Source organism: Vulpes vulpes, chromosome 2 (genome assembly GCF_048418805.1).
Source record: "Vulpes vulpes isolate BD-2025 chromosome 2, VulVul3, whole genome shotgun sequence".
NCBI classification, from domain to species: domain Eukaryota; kingdom Metazoa; phylum Chordata; class Mammalia; order Carnivora; family Canidae; genus Vulpes; species Vulpes vulpes.
Window position 1 is genome coordinate 147,821,912 of NC_132781.1, and position 16,991 is coordinate 147,838,902.

General features: G+C 54.5%; 1 protein-coding gene across 6 annotated transcripts in view; it reads right to left on the reverse strand.

Annotated features, from left to right (window-relative positions):
- ZNF362 (zinc finger protein 362) overlaps positions 1-16,686 on the reverse strand; it is a 40,063-nt gene extending 23,377 nt beyond the window's left edge. The window contains exons 1-2 of one of the 6 annotated variants that reach the window (XM_072750323.1): positions 16,404-16,686; positions 1,717-1,842 (exon numbers count right to left, since the gene is read on the reverse strand). In XM_072750323.1, coding sequence (XP_072606424.1) covers positions 1,717-1,754 — 38 coding nt within the window. In that variant the 5' untranslated portion in view covers positions 1,755-1,842; positions 16,404-16,686. Of the gene's footprint in view, positions 1-1,716; positions 5,512-15,326; positions 15,387-15,557; positions 15,834-16,403 lie in introns of those variants that run through there. The other 5 variants (XM_072750324.1, XM_072750325.1, XM_072750326.1 and 2 more) reach the window with 5 other exon arrangements.
- Between the last annotated feature and the right edge of the window lie 305 nt (positions 16,687-16,991).

A 16,991-nucleotide genomic window follows, 5' to 3' on the forward strand; every position in this document is an offset into this window, starting at 1 on the left:
ATATACATCCTCTGGGCCACACAGGGACCAGTGCTGGGGAAACTAAGGTAAATGGGGGTGGGGCAGCCCTGCCATCTGGGAGCTCCAAGCTAAGTGGAGGAGGGAGACATGTCACCCACAATTTTCGGCAGAAAAGAACTCTTGCCTGAGACCTGCTACATGCCACTGAGGACCTCCATGGGGTCAAAGCTGAAAGGCCACCTTCTAGTCGGACCCTTCATGGTTTCATGCTGCCTGGACCACCGTGAAGGTCTGCGCTGTGATCCTGGGCCCCTCATCTCAGCATCTCTCAGAGCTGTCACCCACAGGCCAGGCTCCTCCGTCCCACCTGCCTCATCCCTGGGTGGCCCATCCACTCTAGGACTTCAAATATTGGCCAAGCCCTAAGTCTCCACCCCCAGACCAGGCCTGTCCCTGGAGCTCCAGGCCCACCTTCCAACTGCCTCCCTTTTGCTGTTTCATGGGATGGTCAGACTCAGCAGGCTTAAGCTGGACTTGGTCTTCCCCTAAGACGTGTGCCCCTCTAGCCATTCTTGTGAGCGGACATCCCCATCTGCCCAGATGCTCCTGCCACAGACATACATGGATCCCCAACACAACCCTGCCCACCCTTCCCAGCTCAGATCCACCACCAGCCACGTCCCTGGGACTGCATTTCCTAAATCCCCCTCAAATCCACCCTCTCCACTTTACGAGTCCTAGCTACGACCACCTCACCTGGCCCATGGGACAGTCTGCTTTGTTTAGAGCCCAATCCACCCAGCTTCCAATCTCGGCTCCAACTCACCAGCTGTGTGATCTTGGGCAAATCACTTGCTCCTGCCCCCCAAGTAAGGGATGACAGCCCAGAGCCAGGGACCTGACCCAGGATGGAAGAAAGAATCAGGGAGGACTGCCCACTGGAGGTGATGCCAGCTTTGGGTCTTAAAGGATGAATGGGAGTGAGCCAGGCAACACAGGACTGGGGAGACTGCTTCCTGACAGAAGCAGCAGTCTGAGCAAAGGCCCAGAGGTGAGAAGCAACATGCCATTTGCGAGGAGCCCAGTGTGCTGGTGTAGACTAGGAGAGGGGACGTGAGGCTGGAGCCAGCAGCCAGGGCATGACCTAGAAAGTTGAAGAAATCCTACACCTTGAGTCTGGCCTCGAAGCAACGGGTGATGGGATCGAATCTGTGGTTTAGAAAAACCCCTCTGACCGCTCTGTGCAATGGGACTGGAGAGGCCAGGAGAGGAGGCAGGAGGACACCTGTTAGGAGGCCCCTGGAGAATGGGATGGAGGCGAGAGGCAGCGGCTGAGCTGGGACCCGGAGGAAAGTGAGTAAGGAGGCCTGGCTATCTGGTAGGAGCTGGAGGCCAAGGAAGCATGCGGGTCGCCCCCCACCATGTGGCCCAGAGGGACCTCTGGATACGCACACAGACAAACACCATCACAGGAACATGCAGACAGCACCACACACGGACGCACGTTGACAGACACAGACCTGTGGTCCCAAACATGGACAGACGGGGACACGGAGCAGGAACCCATAGCCACCGGGACACAGAGTCACAGGTGGGCGCTGTCACCAGAGGGTGAGTGCACATGGCCTCCGGGACAGACCCAGAGGGAAGAAATGAGGGCACTCGAGGAATCTGGGATGAACACAATGCCTTAATCCCCCCCAAAGAACAAACCCCTCATTGACAAATTTCAACCTGGAATCACAGGCTCCTTACCTAGAGTGTCCTTTCCCACTTGGTGAACTTCTACTCATCCTTCAAGACCCAGCTCAAGTGTTCCCTCTTCTACGGAGCTTTCCCTGAACCCCCAGCCAGTCACTTCCTCTGTGTTCCCAACAGCACCTTGTATATGGGAATAACAATAACAATAATAATAAAATGGCAGCTACCATTTATTTCAATACCTACTACATGCCAGGCACTGTGCTGAGTATGTCATACACATCATGTCACAGAGTCTTCCCAATGACCCTGGGAGATGTGCATTTAACAGAAAAGGAAACCGCAGCTCAGAGAGGTTGACCAACTTGCCCAAAGTCACACAGCTAGCAAGTAACGGAGTTAAGACACCACCCAGACCTGGTCCAGCCCCACCCTGATGTGCTGTTTCCCTGGGTGACTTTCCCGCCAGACTGTGAGCTCCTCACAGGTATAGCCAATGCCCATTCACCTTTGCCATTCCAGCACCTAGCCCACCGTGATCTCAGAAACTCTTTGTGGGATGAAAAAATAGAATAATATTGATTACTTATTCTTGAGCACTTACAGTGGGCCAGGAACTGTGTCAGGGCATTTTTTACAGTCATTATTTTACTGTTGCAATAGATCCGTGATACAGATGAGGAGACTGAGGTCCAGAGAGGTTATGTAACGTGCCTGAGGTCACAGAGCCAAGTCTAGATTTGAACCCAGATCTGTCCATGATCCTTTCCCAGGAAGATGGTCGCTGAGGCCAGCCTTGTAAGCTCTACAAAGGGGCACTGGGAGAGGAAGCACCAAGGAAGGGGCATGCCAGGGGGCAGGCCCTGCCACCTGCAGCAGTCCGGGTATAGACAAACACACAAAGAGGACAGGCACCCCAGGGTGGCATGTGACAAGCCTTGGCCACTGCAGGACAGCAGGGTGCGGTTAAGCAACTCTGTCCCACCCGCATCCCCAGACCATCCCACAGGCATTAAAAACTGAGATTTGTCCAGACTCCGTGGCCACAGAGGAACGAGCTCTCAACAAAGCAAATGGGAGAGAGCAGGACCAAAACTGTCCGGACACTATGATTACAAGGAGGCAAAAATAAAAACCTGCGTCAGAAAAAGCAAGCTGCAGGGAGCCACACCCAGAGGGAGGGCTGGGAGAGGTGGCTGGAGCCGATCTAGTTTTTGTCTTTGTTTCTCTGATTTCCAGATTCTCTGTAACCGCGTTCAGTTGCTTTTATAATGAAAACAATAAATTTATTCTCCAAGAAAAGACAGAAAATTGTTGGTAGCCCAAGGGTGGAAAGGGAACAGATGGAGGGTCCGGGAGGCACAGGGAAAGGTTAGGGTCAGCTGACGGTGGGCACTCCACTCAGCAGTGCACACCAGGCCCTGTACAGTCTGCGTACTCCAGGCACGTAGGACCCAGTGGGGCGGTGGTGGCTGTCAACAAGGGCTACCTGGCACAGGTAACATTCAATATGCACTTTGGAGCTGTTTTTAGGATTCCATAGAGTGGGGAAAGGTCTCCAGCAACCTTTCTCTGCCTTGGTCCCGGCCCCCTTTGGCAAGAGTCCCCTCATTGATTTCCCTGCCTCTACCCACAGCCCCGATTCCATTCTCCTACTGCAGTTGCTGTGATATTTCTAAAATACAAGAAGAGCAGATCACGGTATTCACCTCTTTAGAACCTCCCATGGCTCCCTATTTCCCTCCAGACAAGGTCTGGATTCCTTGGGCCTTACATATCCGGCCCTGCTGACCTCTTTGGCCTCACTGATTGTTCTGACGTTACTCTCTGCCCAGCCAGCCATAGAGTTCCCCCAGGGCTTCACTTCCCTTAGTTCCTAACCTTCATTCAGGCTGCTTCCTCTCCCTGGAACCCTCCGTCCTCCTCACTTTACTGGCTAACTCCAAATTATACTCAAGCTCTGGCTTAAGGACCACTTCCTCCTGAAAGCTTTCCAGGACTGTTCCACCTCCACCCCCCTAGGCTATGCTGGGTACCTCTCCTCTGTTCCCTTTGTACTCTGCACATCCATCATCAGAACATGTATCCCCCTATTTTCTGATTTCTTGACTATCTCTGGTATTAGGCATGCTCTCTCTCAGGGCAGAATCATGGCTGAGTAATTTATCTTTTAAGCCCTGCACAGTATCTGCTAAATGTTTGAATGAATGAATGAATGAATGAATATATGAATGAATGAATGAATGAATGCTCTAGGTGGAGGGAACTGAAAGGGTCAAGACCTGGATAGATGAAAGTTCCCTTCCCTACCCTGGCACCTTACTGTTCCTGGTGTCATCCTATTCCCTATTTCCTGTATCTAAGCCCTATCTTCCTAAGTGAGCTGAGAAGGGGCTATGTGTGCTCCATAAAGACTAGCAGACCAAAAAGGATGTTAACAGCTAATCAACACAGAAAGTGGCTCTGCTTCCCTGGCAGTGAAAATTAAGTGAGTTTCACCTCTTAAAATAGCAAAAAGAAAGATGAAAATGATAATACCCAGTGCTGGTGAGGGTAAGATGAAATTGGCACCGCTAGGCATTACTGGTAGGAACATAAACTGGAACAAACATTTCTTTCCTTTTTTTTTTTTTTTTGAGAACTTATTATTAAGTAATCTCTCCACCCAACATGGGGCTCGAACCAACAGCCCCGAGATCAAGAATCACACACTCCACCAACTGAGCCAGTTGGGCACCCCACAATCATTTCTGAAAACAGTCTGGCAATAATGTGTCAAGAGCTCAAAAAAAAAAAAAAAAAAAAAAAAAAGTTAAGACTTCCTGGCCTAGTGATCCCATTCTTGGTCATCTGTCCCTAGAAAATAACCCAAATATAGACAAAGTTTTAAGTACAAAGCTGTTTGCTTCAGTTTTTTGTTTTGTTTTGTTTTGTTTTGTTTTGTTTTACAATAACGAAAAACGGAAAGAGCCAGATTTTTAAATAGGAGGATGGCTCTGTAAGTCACGTTACCCAGTGACACAGTCAGCAATCATTACTAATAGCCAATGTGTACTGGCATTGTCATGACTCATCTGACACCCATATCAACCTTACCAGGAACTGAGGCACGGAAATACTAGGTAAGTTGCCCAAAGCCAAGCACGAACAATTTGAACCCAGAAAGTCAAGCTCCAAAGCCATGCTTTTCACTCTGACACTGTTAGAAAGAAGGGCTGGAACCACTCCAAAGTCATGTAGAAAATACCCGTGATACAATGTTTGTCAGGGAGATAGGGTCGGGGAGCAGATTTTCTAAATTTTATGTGTAGACAGAGCAATGACATCTATATAAAAACCAGGTACTGGGATCCCTGGGTGGCGCAGAGGTTTAGCGCCTGCCTTTGGCCCAGGGCGCGATCCTGGAGATCCCGGATCGAATCCCACGTCAGGCTCCCGGTGCATGGTGCCTGCTTCTCCCTCTGCCTGTGTCTCTGCCTCTCTCTCTCTCTGTGACTATCATAAATAAAAAATAAAAAATAAAAAAAAATAAAAACCAGGTACTGAGAAGAGGGAAGGAAAAACCAGAATGCTAATAGTGATGGTACCTCAGGCTTGGGGTGAGGGCAGAAATGGTAGGTTTGGGTTTACCTTATTTCCTTATTCTCTGACTTCTTTGCAGGGTAGTTATGGGACCTTTTTTAAGGCATATTTTTCATAAGACTAAAGGTTCAGCAAGCCTAGGCCAAGCAAGACAGCCCAACCCCTGGCCACAACTCCAGTAGGATTCTGGCCTCAGGCCCTGCAGGTTTACGTGGGAGGAGAGAAGAGCTCAGAGAGGGCCAGGGGCTTGCTCAAAGTCCCACAGTGAGCCTCCAGCCCCACCCCAGACCCCAGCCAGGTGCACAGAGTCAGGAAGGGGTTGCTTGTCCTATGGGGAAGACCAGGCTTCAGCGGGGAGGACTAGGCCAAAGCCTGCCCAGGTCACTCACTCCTGCCTGAAATCTCTCTTGGGTTCCCATCGCTTTTGAGGTATAGTTCCAAATCTCCAGCACAGCACCCAAAGGCCTTTACCAGTGACGTTCTGTGGGCCACACACATCCCACACACATACGTCCCCACAGCATCCCTTCCTTCAGCCTCACTACACCACCTGCAGGTCCCGCAAAACAAGCTGTACTTTCATACCACCGTGCCTTTGCATAGGCTGTGCCTTTTCATCTGGGGCCATCACCCAGCTGGAGCCCAGCCAGATTCCCATCAACCACCAGTCAGCTCTGGTGTCACACCCTTGGGGAAGTGTTCTTGCTCACAGGCCCCTCCACAGCTATTTGCAGCCTCTTCTCTGAGCTTCCATAGCTTCCTGGACCTCCTCCACCACAGCACTGACCCCACTCTTCTAGAACTGCCTGGTTCCCTGTCCGTGCACCCAGTCTGCCCACCACATACCTGTGAACTCTCTGAGATCAGGGCTTGGGTTTGGTTCTTAGTTATGACCCCACACCCTAACACGGCCCCACAGCTCACCTGGTTCTCCCTTCAGGTCTCAGCTAAAGATCACGTTCTAACCCTCTCCCCAGCATGAAGCGGACAGCTCTGTTATTCACACCCACGGCCCTCTGCATTCTCTACCTCCCTATCACGCCTCCAGATCCTCCCTCCAGTCGTGACCCACAAGTACAGAGCCACTAAGGCGGCCCCAGAGCCAAGTACTAACCACATAGGAAGTGCTCAGATGCCTAGTTCATGCTAGTGAAAAGAGAAGGGCTGTCCCTGAGAGAGAGGAGGGGACTGTCCACATGAGCTTTACAGACTGAGAAGTTTGCCAGGAGAGCCAGAGGGTAGAGGGGCAGCATGTGCAAAGACATGGCCAACTGCTAGCTTCTTAGGGTAGCTGAGGGTTCTCAAACACGCTCCCTGCCCCAGAGTGACAACCAGCTGCTGCTGGGGCTCAGCTGAGCTATGGATTACGGGGGTTCCTGGGAAGATGAGCTCATCCCACTGAGGGGTGCATGAAGATTTCATGAACGTGGGACTTACCAATGGGGGAAAGCAGAGAGGTCAAGAGATGCCAGGAAAGGGCAGGCCAGGTGGTAAAAAGTTCATGTGCAAAGGCCCAGCAGTAAGAAAGCACAAAGCATCACGTTTGGTCTGGTGTGGGTATAGTGCAGGGATTTGCAGAGGAAGCAGGGAAAGGTGGCTGGGACTGGTCACAAAGGGCCAGAGTTCCAGGCTACGGTGCTTGGATAAAAGGCCATGGGGAGCCATGAAGGTCTCTGAGCAGGGGAAGGCCATGGTCAAGGTTTTTGGTGGACAGAAGGATGGCCTGGAAGTGATAAGCATGAGATAGTCTAGTGGGGAGAAGTTGAGGTTTCCCACTTTCCCAGTGTGAGACCCCCACGTGCTCCAAGTCTGCCTCTCACGATCCCTGTGCCCTCCATGTGTCCCCACTCCACGCAGCCCAGAGTGCTGAGCTCCAGCTGCTGGGCCCCACCCCAGCCCCAAGACCCAGGCCAGCCTCGGGAGCTGGTTCCTGGGAACTTCCTGCGAGGACCAAGGCTCCCGAGGGTCCTGGATCCAATTAGCCTGGGTTTCCGCAGCCCTGCAGGGTTGGAAGGGCTGTTCTCATCATGAGGGCGGGAGTCATCCGAAAGCAGGGCTGCTCTGTGCCCTGGTCAGGGGGAGCTGGATGCTGCTCTTCCCCTCTTTGTCCCTCCCACTCCCTGTCCCCAGCCCGAGCCACCCCAACACCCCCTGAGCCACCCCATCACCCTCCCTGGGAGCCTCAGGTCCCTCATCTAGAGAATGGGCCAGGTTACCCTTCTCAGGCTTTGAACACATGCCCTTCTCTGCTTCCATCTCCCTTGGGGCCCCCCAGATCCCATCCTCACAGGGAAGTCCTTCGGCCAGCAAGAAAGGAAAGAGGATGGGATCCCTGGGTGGCTCCATGGTTTAGCACCTGCCTTCGGCCTGGGGCCTGATTCTGGAGTTCCGGGATTGAGTCCCACATTGGGCTCCCTGCATGGACCATGCTTCTCCCTCTGCCTGGGTCTCTGCCTCTCTCTCTCTGTGTGTCTCTCATGAATAAATAAATAAAATCTTAAAAAAAGAAAGAAGAAAGAAAGAAAGAAAGAAAGAAAGAAAGAAAGAAAGAAAGAAAGAAAGAAAGAAAGAAAGAAAGAAAGAAAAAGAAAGAAAGAAAGAAAGAAAGAAAGAAAGAAAGAAAGAACAAACAAGAGGAGAACCTGAGCACCTGTTCTGTGCCAGGTACTGTTTGCTACCTAATAAACATTTCTCTTAGGCTCTTAATGACCCTGCGAGGTAGATGCTGGGAGCATTTTGAGATACGGCCTGCATTCAGAAAGATGCTAAGAACATAAATGGACAGCTTTGTGACTTATAAAACACACATCAAGGCCCCCAAGAAGCCCCTACCCCATGCCCCTTCTCACGTCCCCCGAGGGTCCCGCCCTCCTGGCTTCTACCCTAATCTCCTCCTTGTCGGGAGTCAAGAATGAGGCTCAAGCCCAGTCACACAGCTGGTGAGGACAGAGGGAGACCGGATCTACTGCCATCAGCTCGCTGATGACCTTTAGTGAGTCCATGAGTCCATTTCCTCTTTGGGTCACTGCTCCTTTCTCTCTCTCTCTCTCTCTCTATATATATATATATAGTTTTTTTTTTTTTTTTTTAAAGCAGGCTCCAGGGCACCTGAGTGGCTCAGTGGTTGAGTGTCCATCTTTGGCTCAGGTCGTGATTCCGGGGTCCTGGGACTGAGTTCTGCATTAGGCTCCCCACAGGGAGCTGGCTTCTCCCTCTGCCTATGTTTCTGCCTCTCTCTGTGTGTGTCTCTCATGAATAAATAAATAAAATCTTTTAAAAAGTTAAAATAAAACAGGCTCCATGCCCAGCATGGAGCCCAATGCGGGGCTTGAACTCATGACCCTGAGATCAAGACTCAAGCTGAGACCAAGAGCCAGATGCTTAACCCACTGAGTCCCCCAGGCGCCCTACCCCTTGCTCTCTAAGACAGCTGAAACTAAATCCCAGCCTGAGTTCCTGGACCCTCTGAGGGACAATGTGGCGACTCAAGGGTTAAAGTACAGTTTCCGTACAACATAGCCCGAGTCAAAGCCCCAGCTCAGGCCCTTGGGATTATTACCAAACTGAGGATGACAATGGTATCCCCATAGCACTGTTGTTGGGATTAAATGAGTCAATCGGTATCAAGTCTTGAGAACAGTGCCTGGTGCAGTAAGGACTCTGTAAGCCTTAGCTGTTGTTGTTCTGTTAGTAGGTTCTCTCAGGCATAAGGGAGCCCTTCCCAACATTCCAAAGACCCACATGGAAATCTGACCAACCAGGGAGGTGAACTGGGCTGGGGCTGGGGGTTGCTTGGGGATGCTGCAGCTCTGGGAGGCTTCCAGGACCCACAGGGGCTGCTCCACTGACTGCTGGAGAGCCAAGCCTGGAATTAACTCTAAAAGAGACAGTGACTGCTGAACCCCTGCCACAGCCTGGCCCCAAGGAGCTTTCTAGAGGGGTCCTAGAGGTCCTGGGCTGGGAACCACTGGCAGGTGGTCACAGCCTGTTCTTGAGCTGTGCCTCAGGACCCCCAGGGGCTGGCAGCCTATGAGATAAGTGAGACAGAGCTCAGGCCCCTGCAGGGGGCAGGGGAGGCAAATAGCGTGAGCCCTGAGTAGGACAAGTCAGCAATGGAAGATTGGGCTGGTCAGATAGAGGAGTGGGGAGGGGTAACAACAGGCCACGGAAAACCCACAACCACTGGCCCTCCCCTTCCCCCCCGCTCTTGGGGTATCATCTTCCCCATGTTCCTTGATTCCCCACTTCCCGGTCTTTGCCCAGGCCATACCCTCTGCCCAGAATGCCCTCCACCTGGAAACCTTCACAGTTCAGATGATCACTTCCTTCCAGAAGCACCTCTGCCCTCCATACACCATGACCATCACTCATTAGAGTAAAACCTAAAACCACGACTCAGGTAGTGGGGAGCCATCTCCCCCAGCTCAGGATATCCTGTAGCTATATGGATGAAGCAGGGACAAGGCAGGACACTTTGGGCCTCAGAACCAAATCCCATGGCCTTCCCCGCATACCTTATCCAGTAAAGACACCACCTGGTCCCCTCCCTAAATTCTGCTGGCTTCTCAAGCCCAGCCCTAGCCCCAGCATCCAGGAAGCCATACCCACACCCCCCAACCCGGCTCCACCATGCCCACTTCCTCATCCCCATCCAAGTGCCAGGCATGACATTGGGTCTTCACATAGCCTATATATCCAGAAACACTTACCCCTGTTACGGAGGTAAGGAAACCGGTACTACAGGAGAGCTTCTCCAAGAGGGCTGCTCCTGCTCTGATCCCCACATACTATGGGGAGCAGAAAGCCCCCCAGGCAAAGCACCGTAAGGTGTGTATGGTCTTAGACAAGTCCTACCCCTCTCCCTTCCTGCTTTATTCCCCCAGTGGACAAAGTGCAGTTTGCGTGGATAATCTGTGAGGTCTACCTCTCTCCAATTAGTGCCAATTAGTGCGTGACTTTGAATCTCAAATGGTCCTCCAGAAATTGGGTACGTAAGCATCATCAGAGACGGACTTTCTTGGGGCTACATGGAGAGAGAACTGTCCTCTTTCCCCGAGTACTCCAATCCCCAAAGCCAGCACCTAGCGCAGAGCTCCTGGGATTAGAGGAGCTCGGGATGCATGCTCTGTACACACTCATTCATTGACTGACTCATCATTCAGCACCACGCACGGCGGCTACCCGCCCTTCAAGGAGCTCACAACCCAGTGCAGAGAAAAAGGCTACTGAGGTCTTGAGACCGCAAGGTCAAAAGCTCTGGGAATCCAGAACACCAACATCACCCCCAAATGTTATTCACAGGGAAAGTGCAGTACTTTGTAGAGAAAATCTTTGTGGCCACGTCAAGTATCTGACAAGAAGAAGCTGGGGGTCCTGGTGGGGAGTTCCCTCTAGTGGAGATGGGAGGCCCTTTTGTCAAGGAAGTGGGAAGGGGATTCCTGCTCTGTGCAGGGGACGGTTGAGGCTGGACTTCCCCTCAACAGCTGTGGGATTCGAAGGAAGAGTCCCAGAGTGCTGGGTTCAAATCCTGCAATGCCCCTGACAAGCTCCGTGGACTCAGGCAAGTTACCTAGTCTCTCTGTGCCTTGATTTCCTCATCTGTAAAATGGGGGTAATGACAATGAGCATTCAATACATTAACATTTATAAAGTCTTTTGGAACATGGCCTGCCACAAGGTACTCTGCGCTGCTAAATAAGTAAGGCAGAGAGGGTCCCTCTTATAAGATTCTAAATCCCAGATCATGCATGGGGTGCTAGCACCTACGTTCAGCAGTGGAGACAGGCAAGGAGGACAAATCAACAAATCGACAAGAAAGCTTCACACACTGTCAAGAGCCACAGAGGAAGTGGAAAGGGGCCGAATGTGACAGTGTCGTGACCGTAGGAAGCTATCCCAGAGCAAGTGGTCAGGGAAGCCTCTCGGTGGAGGTAACATCTGAGTGGAAACCAATGAAACAAGATGCTGGCCATGCAAACATTTGGGGAAGAGTGTTCCAGGTAGGGGATACGGAAAGTCCCCAGCCCAACAATCTGTAAGTTCAAAGTGCAGAAAGCAGCTGGTGTGGCTGGAGGCGGTAAGCCTGCGGGGTGGGCAAGGGAGCTGAGGGGGGGCAGGCCCTCCAGGACCGTGACGGCCCCTGTCTGCCCGCTCGCAAAGGACTTCGGATTTTTGTTCTTTGAAATGCCCTGGAAACATCTGAAGAATTTCAGCAGGGTAATGACAAGCCAGGGCAGGGCTTTCAGGGTCCCCAGATCACTTGGCTCATTCTGAAACATCACGATGGTTTCCAAAAATCAAGGTGGGGCCTAGGTTGGTGATCAGTGGTCCTTATCATTCAGTTGGTATATACTGAGGTCCTACCACATGCCTGGCCAGGGCTCAGAGACATCCCACATACCCTTGTTACCCGCCCAAACCTACAAGAAATTCAAAGTGGACCCCTTATTAAAGATCAAGAAACTGAGGTTCAAAGAAGGGAAGAATGCATACGAAGTGACACAACCTATGGACCACCCAGCACAAACTGTAAAGTCAATTTGCAAGTGAGACTTGGTCCCAGGCCCCAGATCCACCATCATGACCATTTGTGGAACTAAGTCCTCTGGCATTGTCAAGCCTCCTCTTCATCAAGAGACCTCCCCTGTAACACATGCAGGCACCCACAAATACTGCCCTGGCTAGTGCTCCCTCTACTTGCGGTCTTCTTCCTTGTTGGCTTGAGCCCAGGAGGACTGTATTTGTATCTCATGTGGCTGTCCAGCCTGTGCTGGGTGAGCTGGAGACCAGGTGGATGGAAGGACTGAGGGACGGACTGCTAAAATGGCTAACCACTAAACTAACAAGTGGACACTGAAAAGAATAAAGGAATGATCTAGAAAGCCAGTGAATGACTAACTGATAGCAGTTAGAAGAAGGAAAGAAGAGGGCACTTGGGTGGCTCAGCAGTTGAGCACCTGCCTTTGGCTCAGGTCATGATCCTGGGGGTCCTGGGATCAAGTCCCACATCAGGTTCCCCAAGGGGCCTATGTCTCTGCCTCGCTCGGTGCCTCTCATGAATATTTATTAATAAAATCTTTTATTTTTTTTTAATTTTTATTTATTTATGATAGTCACAGAGAGAGAGAGAGAGGCAGAGACACAGGCAGAGGGAGAAGCAGGCTCCATGCACCAGGAGCCCGACATGGGATTCAATCCCGGGTCTCCAGGATCGCGCCCTGGGCCAAAGGCAGGCGCCAAACAGCTGTGCCACCCAGGGATCCCAATAAAATCTTTTAACAAAAGAAAAAGAAGGAAAGAAGAAAGGAAGGGAAGGAGGAAGGGAGGCAGACAGAGAGGGAGGAAGGGAGGACTCTGCCTTATAGAAAGGCAGGGCAAGGAAGTGTCTGCCCAGAGAAGGATGGGATAGGCTGGCTTCAAACCCAGTCTACACCTCACCCCCACACCAGCTTCCTCTCCACCTGGGGCCATCCCCCATTGCCTCCACTCCCCCAAGCACACAGATAGTCTATTTCTCAGCCCCTTGAACAAACCCATGTCTCTGAGATGTTGGCCATTATAATACCCACTACCCCATCACCAATCACCACCAGCAGCAATCACTGCTCCCCAGGGCCCAGTGGAGCCTAGTAGAGGGTAGAATGGTTCACTCCCCCTCTGAGTTTCTCATAGAGGAAGGGAGAAGGGAGACCAGGGCTCTGGTCCTAGCTGGGACCCAAACTGCTAGGTGACTTCAAGCCAGTGGCTTCCCCTCTCTGAGCCCAGATGACCTCTCAGGGCCTTTTCAGCTCTGACACTGTTTGGGGTTGGAGCCCCTAGATTTTTGCACAGCCACTGGGTCAGCAGAAGAATCTGACAGATCAAACACTAGAAGGTGGATTAAAGTCCTACCTACAAAGCACCAAAGTCCACCTAGAAAAAGGCCTGGACAAGGAGTCTGGAGACTTGTTTTTAAGGCCTCCTATGCCACTGCTCAACCTCTCCAAGACTCAGTTTCCTAAATTTAGAAATGGGGTTAAATGTCCCCATCCTGACAATTTCACCCCAAGCAAGTTTCTGGGAGAGCCTGACGTGATAATAACCATGCACTACACCATGCAAACTATAAAGTTCCATTCACAAGGAAGGCTTATGATGGCCGGGAGCAGGGGCAGTGAAGGGGGACATGCTGTCCCATTCCAGTCTAGTTCTGTCCAACATGACTCTTCCAGGAGTCAGGGCCTCCAGAGAGAACACCAGTGACAGCCCAGAGGTGGGAGCCTGGACATCGGGGTCCCTATCTTATCCCTCCTCTTAACTGACAATGCAACTTTGGGCAAGTCACTTCCCCTCTCTGAACCTCAGTTTCTCTATCTGAAAAATACCTAGCTTGGTACCCCCTGGCCCAGGCATGTCAAGTTCTGCAGCCCTGAACCCCTAAACCCCAGCCTTCAATCCTCGACTCTGTCCTCAGGAAGCTCACGTTGTCCTGTGGAGCCAGGATACAAATCAGGAGTGAGACTAGAGGGGTCTCCTGTCCAGGAGATGCTGGGACAGGGCCAGAAGGGCTCACGGTCCTCCCAGGACAAACTTTCCCAAAAGGCTAAAGACCAGGCCCAACCTGCCCTGGTGCCTTGGACAGCGCCTGCCACTCCAGACCTTTGGGCCTGGTAGACCCTCCCGTAGTCTTCAACACCTGCAGGCTCTGACCTGTCCAGCAAGACACTTCAGTAACTTCACCCAAACCCAAACTGCCACCAACACAGGAGCCTTCAGGGTGCTGGCAGAAGTAGCAGAAAAGAGTAGAAAGGTACCACCAGGGAGAGGCTCAGACCAGCAAACCAGTGCCCTCCCCCCACCAGATGACCCCTCCTTCCCCTCCCCTCAGACAAGACCCACTGGGGCCCCCAGCCTGCACCCTGACAAAAGCCCACCACCCAGGGGCATCTGCCACCAGATGCCACCTCCAGAGGCCAGGAGGCCCACCAGATCAAAGAAGGGGCTCTCCAAACACACACACACACACACACACACACACACACACACACACTTGCCGGAGGGCTCCAGAAGCCACCCCAGCGCCCTGGGCATGATTCCCGCCTACAAGGGGGGCCCCCCTGGCCACCCATGAAGGAGACAGCCCCCTCCCCTCCACACACACAAACCACTGCAGGGCAGGGCAGGGGAGAGCAGGGTTATTTCCTCCTGCCACGGGTCTGAGTTGGAAGCCGTGGGCCCACTCAGAGCCCCTGTGGCCAGCCCTCTCCCCCACATCCGAGGACACAGTTCCTCACAATGCCATTTTTATAGAGCGTTTTCCAAAAGACATTTCCTGGTCCCCCCCAAGCCCCCATCGCCAACCCTCCACGTGCCCCCCGCAGCTCTGAGGAAGCCGGCAGTTAACTTTTTCCCAAAAATCCTGCAAAGGCAGCCGGCTGGGGGGAGAAATGGGCCCCGAGATCCTTTCGCGGCATTTCACCGCCTTCCAAAAAAAGAAGAAGAAAAAAAAAAAAAAAGAAAAGAAAAAAAAAACAGAAAAGAAAAAAAAAAGAGCTTAAAAAAAAAAACCAGAAAAGAAAACTTTCGGAGTTAACTTTAAATTCCCAGCCCTCCCCCCTAAATCGCCCAGCGGCTTCCTTTTTTTTTTTTCTTTAAAGTGCAATTGCATTGTGTCTCACCTCCCCGAAAGGCTCGCGGCTCTCGCCAAAGAAAAGGAAAAAAAGCCAACCCTTCGGGTGCCCCCTCTGCTTCCAGCCGCCTCTCCCACATTCTCAGACAGTTTTATTAAAATTTTCAGACAAAAGAAAAACAAAAATGGCAGCCTGGCTTATTTTTAAAACAGGACAGGGACGCCATATTCTGCAGATCTGCAAAAAAGGGGAGAAATCCGGCACTGGCCGCTCCACCGGGCCGGCTGCAAAGTGCGCGAACCGCGCCGTTTGCAATCCGTTTATTTGCATTAAGCCCCATGAATCATTGTTTACCGGAGAATTGCAGCAGGTTTGAATAGCCCGGCTTAAGAACACACACACACAGACACACGCACACACGCACGCACACACTCGGAGAGCAGACCCAGACACGCCGCCGGAGACACTTCCTACCCGCGCGCCGCCGCCGCCGCCACCGCCGCCACCGCCGCCGCCGCCGCCGCCGCCGCCGCTCCGGGCCCGGCCCGAGGCGCAGGCGGCCCCGGGCCCTCGGAGCGCCCCGGCCCGCGCTGACAGCGCCCGCGCCCGGCCCGCGCCCCCGCCCGAAACTCGGCGCAACTTTCCCGCGGGCGGGCGCCCGCCGCCGCCGGGCCCGCTCCCCGCGCGCCCCGGGCCCGCACGGACCTGGCTGTGCTGGCGGCGGCTCCGGGACGCGGCCGCAGCCCCGCGCCCGGCGGCCCGTGCAGGGCCGGGCTGGGGCTCCGGCTCCGGCTCGGGCTCCGGCTCGGGCTCCGGCTCGGGCTCCGGCTCGGTGCGGAGCCGCGCGCAAACCTTCCGGGTCGCCTGCTGTTCACTTCTGGGTTCTGCAAGCGCCGAGGCGGCGGCGGCGGCGGCGGCGGGAGGCTGGGTCTGCAGCGCCGCGCGGCCCCCCGTGCGCTCCGCGAGCCCCCGCGCCAGGCGCCCGGCTCCGGGGGGGGCCGCGTCGGGCCCCCGCCTCTCCGGCTGCGCAGCCCGTCCGGCCCCGGGGGCTCCCGCGAGTGGGCAGCGCCGGGCGCGGGCGACGGCGCGCGAGGGGAGGGGGCCGCGCGGGGGGCGGGGGCGGGCCGCGCTGGGGGCCCCGCTCGGGCCCCGGGGCCTCGTCTCGCGCTCGCCGCCGCCGCCGCCGCCGCCGCCGCCGCCGCCGCCTGGCAAAGTTGCGCCGCGCCCCCCGCCCGCGCCGCGCCCGCGGCAAAGCCACAAAGGAACTCGTCGCCCCCCTCCGCCCGCCCGAGCCGCGCGGGGAGGGCACCGGCGCCGGGCCCTAGGCCAGCCCCTTCCCCAGCGCGGGGGCTCCCGGGGCCCCGGCGGCCGCGGCCATTGTCCCGCCCAGGCCGGGCCGCCGCCGCCGCCGCCGCCGCCGCCGCAGCCTCAGCGCCCCCGCCCCGCGGTGCTGGCGGGCTCGGGCCCCGGGGCCGGCGGGGCCGGGCCGCCCCCGGGGGTCTCCTGCGCAGAGGGCAGGCGGGCGGGGACCCCCGGGCTGGGTCCCCACACCTGGTAACCGGCGACCGAGCTCAGAATCCAGGCTGAGATTTTTTGTTGTTGTTGTTGTTGTTAAGACGAGGACATGGGGATGGGGGCAGAAGTTTGCACTGGCCGGGCCACCCCTCCCTCTGCCGGCTCCGGCCATCCCTGGCCCTAGGCCCGAGCCCCCGAGGGTGGGGCCGCCCGAGGCTGTCAGCGGCTCTTCTCGCAGAGTCTATCAGAGGTGGCACCGGCTGTCCCCCAGCTCCAGACCTCGAGCCATCTGCGTGTGACTCCTCCTCCCGCCTCACCCTCCCCAGCCAATCAGTCACCAAGTCCTTCGGATTCGGCCTCCCGGGCTGTGTCAGCTCCCAAACTTCACTTCTACCTGAGGAGGCGGCCGGCCCCTGGGTCCTCTCACCGGCTCCCACTCCTGTGACACTCGCTGCCACTCAGCCTCTGGGCCAGGGGAATCAGGGCTGGCCTGCCCTCAGGGAGCTCCCAGTCCCCAGGGAAGAACACACACACACACACACACACACATCACCTGCCGGGGTGTGCTGGTCCTCCCGGAAGCATTCCCCAATTGGGTAAATAGTGATTGAGGACCTACGATCC